We start from the raw sequence: 14920 nt of genomic DNA on the forward strand, positions 1-14920 counted from the left end.
ATCCGGCAGGACCACTCCTGGATATTTTCCCGAGAAAAATGAAAACTTATGTCCACACAAAAACCTGCCTGGGAATGTTTATGGAAGCTTTATCCATCATTGGCAAAACTTGGAAACAGACAACTTGAGCCTTGAGCCGGGAGTACCCCAGAAGCACTCACCCAGTGGTTGTGCAGCCTGCCCTTGGAGCAGCGCCAGGAGGGGAGAAATGCCTCAAGGATGAAGTGACCCGCCGGACGAGCCAGAGGCTAGAGTCCCAGCCTCAAGTGAAACTGTAGGCAGACCCTGTGAGAGCAGCATATGCTTGTTGCCAAGGGTGAGGTCCTCTTCTTCATTTGCCACTTGTGAGGCTCGGCCCTCTGCACCGAGCTCCAGTGATGAGGAAGTCCTTGAACTCTTTGTCCAGGAGCTGAGTAAGCAGCACTCCTTCTGACCACAGGGCCCCAGAAGATCCCGTCTCTCCTTTCCACACACTGCACTCGTTCCCCTGTTTTCCTTGTCCTGACTTGACTTGAAATTGGCTGAAGACTACACGAGAATGTCTCTTACCCACTTCCCATCCCAAATGGAAAATTCCAAGTAATGTGTCCTCACTGGCACCGTGCCCACATCTGCTGCTTGGCTTGGGGGACATCCCCATCCTTTGCTCCTTTGTGTCCTTCTCCTCTGCCATCCCCTTGGGGCAGGTTCCTCTGCTGGACTTGTACCAATTAACCCCACAGTAAGAGGGGAGCAGGAGGGAACTTCACATTCCCTTGTTCTAGATTCACTTTAAAGTTTAATGCCTTTGAATTTTTGTTTGCTTTGTAAGAAAGGACAAATACATATATGTATGCATGTGTTTGTGTTTTGTGGGGTGGGGGAGAAAATTTTTTTGTTTCGATAAAATTGGGTGTGAGGAGGTTTTGAATGCTCTAGCCCTAAGCTTCTTCCATTTGGGCCAGCCATTTGACGTCGGGAGGTGTGTCCCACCAAACTAGGGGAGTCTCCCCCCAAACCAGGGATTTCCTTCCCACAAGTTCCTTCCCCCCTTTCTCTTTCAAGATTTTGTTTATTTATTTGAGAGGGAGTGAGCGAATGAGCAATGGTGACAGGCAGGGGGTAGAGAGAGAGAGAAGCAGACTCCCTACTGAGCAGCAAGTCTGACCCCAGGACCTGGAGATCATGACCTGAACCGAAGGCAGATGCTTAACTGACTGAGCCACCCAGGCGCCCCCCCCTCCCCCTTTCTATGAGGAATTAAGAAACTGTAACTTTTGGAAACAGTTTTGGGGGGTTTTATTTGGGTAAGTTTTGAGGTCCATGCCATTTTTATCCCCTGGGGAAAACACAATGAGGGAGAAAGGAAAAAAGGAAACCTATCCTTTCCCACCTTTACCTTTAGCTTCCAGTCTCAAAAGGTGACATACTATATTATTTCATTTACAAGGCATTCTGGGGAAGGCAACTGTATAGGCATGGAGATTAGAACACTGGTTATCACAGGAGTTTTCTATATTGAATGAGATGTTCTGTATCCTGACTGTGCTTGTGGTTACATACATTGACATATGTGCTAAAACTCATAAAACTGTGCACCAAATAAGAATCAATTTTACTTCTTAAACTTCTTTTATTTTTTAAAGTAATGTCTACACCCAACATGGGGCTTGAACTCACAGCCTTGAGATCAAGTCAAATGCTTCTCCAACTGAGCCAGCCAGGTACCCCTGCTATATAAATTTTTAGAATTAAATACATATACTTTTTTAAAAAGATTTTATTTATTTGAGAGAGAGAGTGTGAGAAAGAGCCCGAGAGGGGAGAAGGTCAGAGGGAGAAGCAGACTCCCCACAGAGCTGGGAGCCTGCTGCAGGACTCGATTGCAGAACTCCAGGATCATGACCTGAGCCAAAGGTAGTGGCTTAACCAACTGAGCCACCCGGGTGCCCCACCAAACCTATATATACTTTTGATCCAAGATTCTTACCTGCCTCTCCCTCTCCCTCTGCTGTTCCCCCTGCTTGTGCGTGCACGCTCTCTCTCTCTCTGTGTCAAATAAATAAATAAATAAATAAATAAATAAATTCATTCCTCTTTAAAAAAGAATGAATTAGAGCAGCTACTTAAAGCAATTTCTGTGAAGTATTGTTGAATAATGTATTGCAGGTGCAGAAAAAGTGTATGTAGTATGATCTCATTTTTGTAAAATAAACAATGACCATAAAGGGAAACCATAGGTACGTATATATGTCTCTGTAGAGCGTGATATGGTTTCAAGACAGAGTGGTATGTTCTGATTACTCTGGATTAGGGCTTTCCTCAGTATTTCTAATCATATCTGTAGCACTTTACTCCCACTTTGATCTAGAACAAAATTATGGGGCACCTGGGTGGTTCAGATGGCTAACCGTCTGCCTTCGGCTCAGGTCACATCAGGTTCCCTGCTCCTTGGGGAGCCTGCTTCTCCCTCTGCCTCCCCCTTGCCCCCCACCATCTCTGTCTCTGTCTCACATGAATAAATAAATAAAATCTTTTTTTTAAAGAACAAAATTATGTAAATTATATCAAGAAAGAGTATGGCAGTATGAGTCTAGAGAAGAGGAGATTTTCTGTTTTTTCAAATCCATTTGACCATCTCTCTCTCAAGAGGGGCATTTAGCCCATCTGCCTGGCATGTATGGTCCGATTTTATTTTGTGTTTCCTATTTTTTCTGAACTTTTCTATTTCATTTTGAAGATGATTGTTCTTGAAATACTGCCATTCACACCAAGTCTGTTGTTGTTATTGGTTTTGTATAGTCCAGAATTATGGAAATAGAGTCGCCCATAACATTGTGTAGGTTTAAGTTGTTGATTTGATACACATATTTTGCAAAATGATTACCACCATAGTGTTAGCAGACACTTTCACTATGTCACATCATTACCATCTCTTTTTCCTAGTGATAAATTTCAGATCTACTCTCTTAGCAACTTTCAACTATGTAATATGATATTATTAACCATAGTCACCATGCTGTACATTAGATCCCAAGAATTTATTCATCTTCTCACTAGAAGTTTGTATCCTTTAACCAACATCTACCCATTTCTCCCATCCCCCGCCCCTGGTAACCACCCATTATACTCCCTGGTTCTCTGAGTTCGCTTTTTTAGATCCCACATATAAGTGGAATCCTACAGTATTTGATTTTCTTTATCTGATTTATTTCCCTAACCCTAACCTTTTCATGTACCTCTTGAGCAATTATATGTTTTCTTTGGAAAAATTCTATTCAGTTCCTCTGCCCTTTTTCAAAACCAGATCTGTTGTTGTTGAGTTGTAAGAGTTCTTTATATATTTTGGATATTAACCCCTTATCGGATAAATGATGCAGGTATTTTCTCCTATTCCTTAGACTCCTTTGCATTCTGTTGATTGTTTCTTTTTCCTGTGCAGAAGCTTATTAGTATGCTATGACCCCACTTATTAATTTTTCCTTTGTTGCTTGTGCTTTTGGTGTCATATTCAAAAACATCATTGCCAGAAACAATGTCAGGGAGCTTTTTCCCTATGTTTTCTAGGAGTTTTACAGTTTCAGGTCTTATGTTTAAGTCTTTAATCCATTTCAAGTTAATTTTGTTTGTGGTGTAATGTAAGGGTTCAGTTTCATTCTTCTTCATGTGGTTATCCAGTTTTCCCAACTCCATTTATTGAAGACACTACCCTTCCCTCACTGAGTATTCTTTTATTTTCTTTCTTTCTTTCTTTCTTTCTTTCTTTCTTTCTTTCTTTCTTTCTTTCTCTCTTTCTATTTAGTTTCTTTTCAGTGTAACAGAATTCATTGTTTATGCACCACACCCAGTGCTCCATGCAATATGTGCCCTCTGTAATACCCACCACCAGGCTCTCCCACCCTCACACCCCCTGCCCCTTCAAAACCCTCAGATTGTTTTTCAGAGTCCACAGTTTCTCATGGTTCATCTCCTGCTCCGATTTCCCCCAACTCCCTTCTCCTCTCCATCTCCCCTTGTCCTCCATGCTATTTGTTATGCTCCACAAATAAGTGAAACCATATGATAATTGACTCTCTCTGCTTGACTTATTTCACTCAGCATAATCTGCTCCAGTCCTGTCCATGTTGATACAAAACTTATTCTAAACATTTTTTAAGAATTTATTTATTTATTTATTTATTTGAGAGACAGAGAGCATGAGGTGGGGGCAAGAGAGGAAGAAACAAAATCCCCGCTGAGCAGGCCCTTGGGATCATGACCTGAGCCAACGGCAGATGCTTAACCCACTGAGCCACACAGGCCCTACCCCACTGAGCATTCTTGACTACATCGTCAAATATTAGTTGATCATGTATTTAAGGATTTATTTCCAGGCTCTGGATTCTGTTCCGTTAGTATATGTGTCTGTTTTCATGCCATGTCTGTGAGTACTACAGCTTTTTTCTTTCTCCGGATGCCTTGGCTGTTAGAGGTCTTTTGTGGTTCCATATGAATAATCATCTTTTCCATTATCATTTACCAGTAGCTCATTCTCTTTTGCTGCCTGTTTGAAATGCTGCCTTTACCATCATATATTAAATTCCCATTTATATCTGCATCTCTTTCTGGATTCTATATTCTGATTGGTATACTCATCTATACCCGCATATTACCACAGATTTAATTACAATAGATTTATAATATCTTGTAGTGCTTTGTAAGGCAAGAAAATTTGATTCTCAGTTAGTTGCACTAAGCTAGAGTTCGAGCATTGCTTACTTGATTTGTGGACCACAAAATAGACAAATGTTTATTGAATACATGAATGGATAGATGTAGGGTAGAGGCTTTCAGAAACAATTCCCTTTATAGAGTGAAGTCAAAGTTACTTTTGTTTACCTTTTTATTTAGAAATAGCTTCAAACTTTCAGAAGTTCTGCAAGAATAGGATAGTGACCTCCCTTTACCCTTTACCCAGATCCACTAATTTTTAATATTTTTCTGTATTTGTTTTATCATTCTCTTTTCTCTATATACTTACTTTTATTACTTATTTTCTAATTGAGAACAGGTTGTGCTTTTATCTCTTAGTACTTCATTGTGCATTTCTTATGAATACAGATATTCCCTTACAAAACCAAAGTGGAGTTATGAAATTGAGAAAATTTAACATTTATCTAATTGGCAGCCGACATTCCAGTTGTATAAATCAATCAATGCCATATTTCGTAGCATTTCTTCCCTCTAGTTCATGAAGAGTCAGGGTCTATGATTCCTCTCACTTTGGTTTGGGACCTGATCAAGTATTAATAATCTACTTTTTTTTTGAAAGCATAATGCTATGTCTTCTTGGGAATCAGGTAATAGGCATAACATGTAATTATTTCTAATCCTCTCATGACAGCCTCGAGTAGTAAATCTGGATACTGCTAAAACCTCTTGTCCCCCGTTTCTTCTGCAGGCATCAATGGCTATGTTTTTGACAATTTGAAGCTGTCAGTTTGTTTGCATGAGGTGGCATACTGGTACATTCTAAGTGTTGGAGCACAGACTGACTTCCTGTCTGTCTTCTTCTCTGGATATACCTTCAAACACAAAATGGTCTATGAAGACACACTTACCCTATTCCCATTCTCAGGAGAAACTGTCTTCATGTCAATGGAAAACCCAGGTTAGTTATTTATATTATTCTTTTTAAAGTTTTTATATATTTATTTGAGAGACAGAGAGCTAACAGCGGGGAAGAGCAGACAGAGAGGGAGAAGGAATCCTAAGCAAATTCTGCACTGAGCGCAGAGCCCAACGTGGGGCTTGGTCCCAGGACCCTGAGATCAGGGCCTGAGCTGAAACCAAGAGTTATTGATATTATTCTTTTACTAACAGCTATGATCACTTCACTAGCCATGCATATGCTCATATGTGTGCAAATACTGAATGGTCCAAGTGATCTTAGTATTGCAAAGCATTTTAATGATAATACTTTGTCAGGTATTTAACTTTAAAGTCTTTCCTCTAAAAAGTCCCTTTACTTACCATTGGCCTAAATTATAAGTGTGTTTATTAACCTATAGTGGTGAGTATACTTTTTTTTTAAAGATTTTTTAACTTATTTATTTGACAGAGATCACAAGCAGGCAGAGAGGCAGGCAGGGGTCAGGGGGGTAGCAGGCTCCCCGCTGAGCAGAGAGCCCAATGTGGGGCTCCATCCCAGGACCCTGAGATCATGACACAGTCAACATGTAGAGCTAAGTATGTGCTTTGTGAACATTGAATAAATACCACCTAGAAGCCTTTGGGAGTGCAGTGCCACCTCTCTTCGTACACATACCCTCACACTGCTGGGAACCCTTCAGGACAAATGTGACTGGCAGTTTCTCATCTTCCCTCTCCCTCCATAAGCAGTGCAAGGCTTGTGAAAGCACCAGCCCTGTGATCAGGAGGAACAGTGGCCTGGCCTAAATCCAACACAGATTGTTGCTTCCTTACTACCATTTATCAACAAGTGCCAGCCCACTCCACGCCCTGGTTGCTCCCACCTCCATCATCTGCAGAGGATAGCACATGAAACTACCGCACGTTATAGTCACTCTCTTACACGGAAGGCTTTTCTGGAGATAAACTCTCATGGGAGAGTTTCTGGACAATAAAAGCCAATCTCATATACAAACATATACCCAGAAAGTTATCTTACTTCAAGTAGTGTACTTTTGTGGGAAGTGAGTAAAGAAGAACCTGACAGAACTCCAAAAACATCTCTGAAAGTAGCTTCTATATTTATGTGTATGTCTTTGTTATCTATTTTATATCTGATTTGCAAACTCTCTGAGAACAGAGACCTCATTTATCTTATTCATCACCATATCTCTGAAGTTTCTAGTTCCTGGCCTATAGTAGGTGCTTAATAAATATTTTTCCCATTGATGAATGAACCAAGTACAAAAAGATTATGAAAGATTATGAAGCAGTATGTATAGTATGTTGTAATTGTCAAAATCTAGATCAAAGAAAATGTCTGTATGTGTATGAGTGTATAAACGGGGAAAAATATTTTAAATATCAATATTTTGAAAAGCTTCTAGATTATTTTGGTGATCACTTAAATTCTAAAGACAAATTAAAACTCTGCTTTATGTGTCTTGAGGAAAAAATTTTAATAGAGCATCACTAATTACAAAGCTGAAGCTGCAGCCCCTAGAGAAGATCTCTTGTGTTCAATGTGGTCAAGTCTGATCCCTTTTGTTTATTTTTTTTGGGTAAAATTCACCATTTTTGCCATTTAAAAGTACACAATTCAGTAGCTTGCAGCACATTCACCGTGTTTTACAACTATTACTATTATCTAATTGAGAATATAGCACCCGCCAGCCTCAGGGCTTGAGTGGCTAATGTTGCCCTGCTTCTCAGGACCTGAGGCACCCCTACAGTCCCCCATCATCCCTGGGGCCCAAGCATCAAGCCGCCAGGTCACCCCACCCACCAGGGCCTAGGGATGGTTGATCTGTGCCTGCCTGAGCTTTGGCCACTGCCACTAGCACAGCAGACACTGTTGCCACTCTGCATGTCTGCACCCTGAAACCCAGCACTGCTGCTACTGCCTGCACCCCTCTGCCCCAAAACACTTACATGCTAGACCCGGCTCCAGGATGTTTCCGGCTCCAGGACGGGTGAAAAGGACAACAAGAGGACTCCAGCAGCCTCCATCACCTGGGAGTCCAACCGCTCTAATGACCACTGCTGCCAGACACAGCTCTGGCCACCAATGGAGGCCCTCCCTCCATTTTTCACCAACACTGACCTCAGCTGACAGAGCTGCATAGAAATGATGCTGCTGTGCCCTCCCTGGACCTGGAGCTGCTGAACCCCAGATAGCACACTCCGAGCCACCCACAGGTGAAAGTCATTCCCAGGGGTGCCTGGGTGGCTCAGTGGGTTAAAACCTTTGCCTTCAGCTCGGGTCATGATCCCAGGTCCTGGGATCGAGCCCCGCATCGGGCTCTCTGCTTGGCAGGGAGCCTGCTTCCTCTTCTCTCTCTCTCTGCCTGCCTCTCTGCCTACTAGTGATCTCTGTCTGTCAAATAAATAAATAAAATCTCAAAAAAAAAAAAAAGAAAAAGAAAGTCATTCCCAATCAAGTCGGTCCGTACAGACTGGAGGAGGTAATTGCTCCCTCAGATGTGCAGACATCAGTGCAGGGCCGCAAGAGAGCCTGATGCGACCAGAGGAGCACAGTAACTTTTCAACGACTGACCCCAAAGACATGGAAATCTACAAATTGCCTGTGAAGGAACTCAGACTTATTCTTTTAAGGAAGCTCAGCAAGATACAAGAGAACACAAACAGGCGATTCAATAAAACTAGGAAAATAGTACATTAACAAAATAAGCTCAAAAAAGAGAAATCATTTAAGAAATTCTGGAGCTAAAAAATACAATGAGTGAAATCATATGGTATTTTTCTTCCTCTGACTTAATCAAACAGAAGAAAGTGAAATAAGTCCAAAAAAGGATCTGTGAACCTAAGGACCATTAAATTTTCCCCAAGAAGACATACAGATAGCCAATAGGCATATGAAAAGGTGTTCAACATCACTCGTTATAAAAAAATGTAAATCTAAATCAAAACCAAAATGAGATACCGCCTCACATCTGTTAGGATTCCTATTAAATAAAGACAAGACTGGAAGGGATTATGCTGAGGGAAATAAGTCAAGCAGAGAGAGTCAATTATCATATGGTGTCACTTATTTGTGGAGCATAACAAATAGCATGGAGGACAAGGGGAGATGGAGAGGAGAAGGGAGTTGAAGGAAATTGGAAGGGGAGGTGATCCATGAGAGACTATGGACTCTGAAAAACAATCTGAGGGTTTTGAAGGGGCGGGGGGTGGGAGATTGGGGGAACCAGGTGGTGGGTATTAGAGAGGGCACGGGTTGTATGGAACACTGGGTGTGGTGCATAAACAATGAATACTGTTATGCTGAAAAGAAATAAAAATTTTTTTAAAAAGACAAGAGATAACAAATGCTGGTGAAGATGTAGAGAACAGGGAACGCTGATGCATTATTGATGGAATGTAGACTGGTGCAGCCACTCTGGAAAACAATATGAGGTTCCTCACAAATTAAAAATAGAATGATCCAGCAATCCTGTGTCTGAGTATGTAGCCAGAGAAAATGAACTCAATAATGAATTTTTTGAAATTATCCATAATGCACTATAGCTCCATCCACATCATTGTGAATGGCAAGATTTCATTCTTTTTGATGACTGAGTAATCCTGCATTATATATACACCCAATCTTCTTTATCCATTTGTCAGTCAGTAGACATGTGGGCTCTGTCTATCATTTAGCTACTGTTGATAATACTGCTATGAACATCAGGGTACATGTAGCCCCTTGAATTTGTATTGTTGTGTCCTGTGACCTAACATTATTTTACACCATCAAAAATATCCTTTAAATGTCATGAAATTAGGCTCCCAATCCACAAGCTTACATTCACTATGGAATCAAATAAGATTTCATTTCTTATTTTTATGACTTGTTTTATAGAAACTTCTAATTGTTTTACTGTTCTTATTGTTTTCCCTTAGTTACTCTCTTTTTGTTCCCAAGAGTTTTATCATACAATGTATTTATTTTACTTAGAATCTGACCTCCTAGACCCATGCATCTTCCTTCTGTCTGGGCTGGTTCTTTCTAGAATTGACTGAGTATCAATTATTAACTTGGGACTTCATCCTTGTTCAAGAAAGGTGCCCATTTCCTGGACCCCATGTCATCCTGTTTTTTTAATATACAGTATACTCCTTTGTTCTGGTAGAAAACATACCCTCATCACTTCCTGACAGTGTTTGCTTTAGAGGTAGATTTTCTAAATCTTTGATGATAGAAAATGTATTTTCATTTCCCACTCGATTGGTTATCTGGCAGCACATAGAGTGCAATATTCCAACATGCATTTGACCAGAAAAACCTTTTCCATGGGCATCCCATTATTTTACAGGGGAAATATACTTGGGGGGGGTTCCCTTAGAGGGAAAGCTGGATTTGGTTAAGATTTTGCTTGCAAATGTCATGCAAGATGATTAGACTGTGAAGGTACCTGATGGGTGTATTTTTTTTAACTTATGTTTATGCATCTACTGTACCACTATGCAATTCCTTCACTTGAATAATCCTGTTCATAGTAGAAATTAATATTGCTAGCCTTGTAGTGTAATTTTATATTATGTATTTCCTAACCCTAAGTCCTACTCCCTGGTGCTTACTTATCCTGAAATTGATGACAGTGGAAGCTACTCATGTGTAATATGATTTGAATACTTTATATGATAGCATAGATACTATTAGCCTCATTTATAAATTAGAAAACTGGAGCTCAGAGAGCTTAGTTGACTTGCTCAAAGTCACACAGCTGGTAAATGGTAGAGCTAGAATTTGAACCCAAGCAATCCAACTCTGAGAACCTGTGCCATTATGTTATATAGCAATAATAGCTAAGCTGCATGAAGTTTCATGAATTAAGTCATTATCATCATCAAAGAGTTCTGTGTGGGGGGCGCCTGCTGGCTCAGTCAGTTAAGCATCCTACTCTTGGTATCAGCTCAGGTCATGATCTCAGGGTGTATGATCGAGCCCCATGTCGGGCCCTGCATTCCGCACCAAGTCTCCTTGAGATTCCTTCCCCTTCCCTCTCCCTCCTCCTCTGCTTCTGCCTCCAGTTCACATGACCTCTTTCTCTCTCTCTCCCTCTCTAAAATAAAAAAAAGGTCTTTTAAAAAAGATTTCTGTGTGACTATTAAGACTCTCCACTATTGGGAGCCCGTGGGTAGCTCGGTCAGTTACACGTCTGCCTTTGGCTCAGGTCATGGTCTCAGGGTCCTGGGATTGAGCCCTGCATCAGGCTCCCTGTTCATCAGGAAGCCTGCTTCTCTCTCTCCCACTCCCCCTGCCTGTGTTCCCTCTCTCACTGCCTCTTTCTGTCAAATAAATAAATAAAATCTTTAAAAGACTCTCCACTATTGTGTGTGTCAATTACATTTCTCCATTTTTTTCCTGATATCTATTAACTTTTAATCACAGACCTTTCTTGTGATTATAGACAGATATACCACAATAGCAGCAGTGTAAAATCCACTTTTGCTACCATTGTTGGACTGTTTAATGTGCCAGGGATTTAACCTGATGACCTGTAATACAATGGTACTGACTAGTATTTTTTCATTACCTGGGAATAGAAGAGAACAACTAATACATAACTTGCTTGGGACCTGGGTTGTAAATAACCAGAGTCTTATTCTTCCTCATCTCCAGGTCTGTGGGTTCTGGGGTGCCACAATTCAGACTTTCGGAACAGAGGCATGACAGCCTTACTGAAGGTTTCTAGTTGTAATGGGAACATTGGTGATTATTATGAGGACACATATGAAGATATTCCAACTTCCTTGCTGAATGAAAACAACATCATTGGACCCAGAAGCTTCTCCCAGAATTCAAGGCACCCTAACACTAAGCAGAAGCAATTCAAAGCCACCACAAGCCCAGAAAATGACATAGGGAAGATGGAGCCTCAGTCTGCAGAAAGAACGCAGCTGCTTAAAGCGCAAAGTGTCTCCTCTAGTGATCTGTTGATGCTGTTGGGACAGAACCCTTCTCCACATTTATTCTTACCTGATCTCCAGGAAGCCACACATGAAGCTGAGGATCATTTACTTGGAGCAACAGAAGGAAACAAGGGCCCATCTGAAGTGGCAAGTCTGAGACCAGAGCTCCATCACAGTGGGGACCAAGTATTTACTCCTAAGCCAGAACTGCAGTTAAGATTAAATGCGAATTTGGAGACACCTGCAACAGTAGAGGTGAATAAACTTGATTTAAAAATTTCTAGTTCATCAGACAGTCTAATGACTTCACCAACAATTTCATCAGAGAAGTTGGCAGCAGGTACTGAAAAGACAAGTTCCTTAGAACCTCCAAATATGTCAGTTCACTTTGATAGTCATTTAGGCACCATTGTAAATTCATCTCACCTTATTCAGTACAATGTACCTTTGGGCTTGAGTGAAGGAGATAATGATTCCAGGTTGTTAGAAGCAGCTTTAATGAAAAGTCAAGAAAGTTCACTGGGGGAAAATGTATTATCAATGGAGAGTAATAGGTTATTTAAAGAAGAAAGAGTTCGTGGACCTGCTTCATTAGTCAAAGATAATGCTTTATTCAAAGTTAATATCTCTTTGGTAAAGATGAACAAGACATCAATTAACTCAACAACTAATGGAAAGATTCATGTTGATGTCTTAACACTATTTATTGAGAACAGTACATCATTCTGGCAAGATACTATATTAGAAAGTAATACTGAGTTTCAAAAAGTGATTTCTTTGGTTCATAATGAAACATTTATGGAGAGAAATATTACAGCTTTGGGGCTAAATCATGTGTCAAACAAAACTACTTCATCAAGAAATGTGGAAATGGCCCACCAAAAACAAGAGGGCCCTATGCCACTAGGTATGGAAAATTCAGATCTATCATTCTTCAAGATACCAGATTCAGCAAATTGGATAAAAGAGACCCATGGCAAGAACTCCCTAAGCTCTGAGAAAAGGCCCAGTCCAAAGCAGTTAACATCTTTAGGATCAGAAGAATCTGTGAAAGATCAGAATTTTTTGTCAGAGGAGAAGGTGGTAATAGGAGAGGATGAATTTACAAAGGACACTGGACTCAAAGAGATGATTTTTCCAAAGAATAAGAGCATATTTTTTACTAACTTGGCTAATGTCCAAGAAAATGATACATACAATCAAGAAAAGAAATCTCAGGAAGAGATAGAAAGAAAGGAAAAATTAACCCAAGAGAATGTGGCTTTGCCTCAGGTATATACAGTGATTGGCACTAAGAATTTCCTGAAAAACCTTTTCTCGCTAAGCACAAAGCAAAATGTAGAAGGTTCACATGAGCAGCCACACACTCCAGCACTTCAAGACACCAGGTCATTAAATGACTCTGCACATACAGAAGGGAGTCACATGGCCAATTTCTCAAAAATAAGGGAAGAAGCAAACTTGGAAGGTCTGGAAAATCAAACAAATCAAATGGTAGAGAGGTTTCCAAGCCCTACAAGGATGTCTCCTAATCCAGGTCAGCATCTTATTACTCATCGTGGCAAGCGGGCTTTGAAACAACCCAAACTCTCACTAGAAGAAATAAAGTTTGAAAGGTGGGTAACTTTGAATGACTCCTCAACTCAGTGGTCCAAAAATACGACCTATTTGACCCAGGGTACCCTCACACAGATAGAGTACAATGAGAAAGAAAAAAGAGCCATCACTCAGTCCCTCCTATCAGATTGTTCTATGAGAAATCATGGCCTCATGCAAATGAATGACTCTGCGTTACCTTTTGCAAAAGTATCAGCATTTCCATCAATTAGACATACAGATCTGACCAAGATCTCATCTCAAGACAACTCCTCTCATCTTCCAGCATCAGCCTGTAATTATACCTTTAGGGAGAGGAGTTCTGGGGTCCAAGAAAGCAGTCATTTCTTACAAGAAGCCAGAAGAAATAACCTTTCTTTAGCCTTCCTAACCTTAGAAATGATTAGAGGTCAAGGGAAGTTCAGCTCCACGAGGAAAAGTGCCACAAACCAACCCACATACAAGAAACTTGAAAGCCCTGTTCTCTTTAAACCAGACTTGTATAAAACATCTGGCACAGTTGAATTACTTCCTAAATTTCATGTTCATCAAGACTCTTTGGCTACAAAAACCAGCAATGATTCTCCTGGCCACCTGGATCTCATGGAAAAGATCTTTCTTCAGAAAACTCAGAGACCTGTTAAATTGAATAAAACAAACAGACCTGGAAAAGCGCCCTTTCTGAAATCAACAGAAAGCTCTGAGAAGATTCCCTCCCAGCTGCTGGGTCCCCTTGCTTGGGAGGACCACTCTGCTACCCAGATACCAAGAGAAGAGTGGAAATCCCAAAAGAAGTCACAGAAAAACCCAGCTTTTAGGAGAAAGGACACCATTTTGTCCCTGGGCCCTTGTGAAAATAATCATTCAAAAGCAGGAATAAATGAAGAAGAAGATAAGCCCCAAAGAGAAGCCACCTGGGCACAGCAAGGAGGGACTGGAAGGTTGTGCTCTCAAAACCCACCAGTCTCAAAACGCCATCAAAGGGAAATACCCGTTAGTACTCCTCAGCCAGAGGAAGACAAATTTGAGTATGATGACAACTTCTCGATTGAAATGAAGAGAGAAGATTTTGACATCTATGGCGAAGATGAAAATCAGGGCCTCCGCAGCTTTCAGAAGAGAACACGACACTATTTCATTGCTGCAGTGGAGCGTCTCTGGGATTATGGGTGAGTAGATCTCCCCGAGTCCTAAGAAACAGGTATGGGTGCATTGATTATTCCTCTAGCCTGCTATTGCAACATTTGACTTTCCCAGGTGCTGAAATAATGAAAAAGGCACAGATTATCTGCAGGAATGAGACTCCAAAGATTGCTTATAAAGGAAGGGAGAATCCTGAGATCCAGGTAGCAAAGTCTAGAGGAAGCCAAGGAGTAAAGAGATGGTTAGATGACGATACCCACAATGAGAGTTAGAGGATAACACATCCAGAAGGCATGAAACTCTTACTCTAGTGAGATGGAGGAGAAAAGAGGCTTACAAAAGGGTATAGGAATCAAGGTCAAGAAGCATCGTGGGGATCAGGTAGAAAGTCAACCTTATGAGCTGGAGGAATAGTCTTAGTCTTGTGAAAAGGTTCTGAGAGAGGCAGGAGGAAGAAGTGAAGTGTGTGGTGAAAAGGTTGAGGATGCTGGGACCTAAATGATGATAAGAGGAGAGCTGATGGAGCTCTGAGAGATGTTTCCAGGCAGAGAGAATAGGAAATACAAAGACCCTGTTGATGGAACAAATCTGAGGAACAAAAAAGGACACTTTCTAC

At 40.9% G+C, this 14920-nt stretch overlaps 1 protein-coding gene across 7 annotated transcripts in view; it reads left to right on the forward strand.

Moving 5' to 3' along the window:
* The window catches only part of F8 (coagulation factor VIII), a 119294-nt gene that overhangs the window by 58826 nt on the left and 45548 nt on the right, over positions 1–14920 (forward strand). For all 7 annotated transcript variants that reach the window (XR_007124681.1, XM_047715162.1, XM_047715163.1 and 4 more), the window contains 2 exons: positions 5420–5629; positions 11276–14330. Coding sequence is in view for 6 of the 7 variants with exons in the window: in XM_047715162.1 (XP_047571118.1) it covers positions 5420–5629; positions 11276–14330 (3265 nt within the window). In the remaining variant the exon portion in view is untranslated. The remainder of the gene's footprint in view (positions 1–5419; positions 5630–11275; positions 14331–14920) is intronic.

Source organism: Lutra lutra, chromosome X, assembly GCF_902655055.1.
Source record: "Lutra lutra chromosome X, mLutLut1.2, whole genome shotgun sequence".
NCBI lineage: Eukaryota > Metazoa > Chordata > Mammalia > Carnivora > Mustelidae > Lutra > Lutra lutra.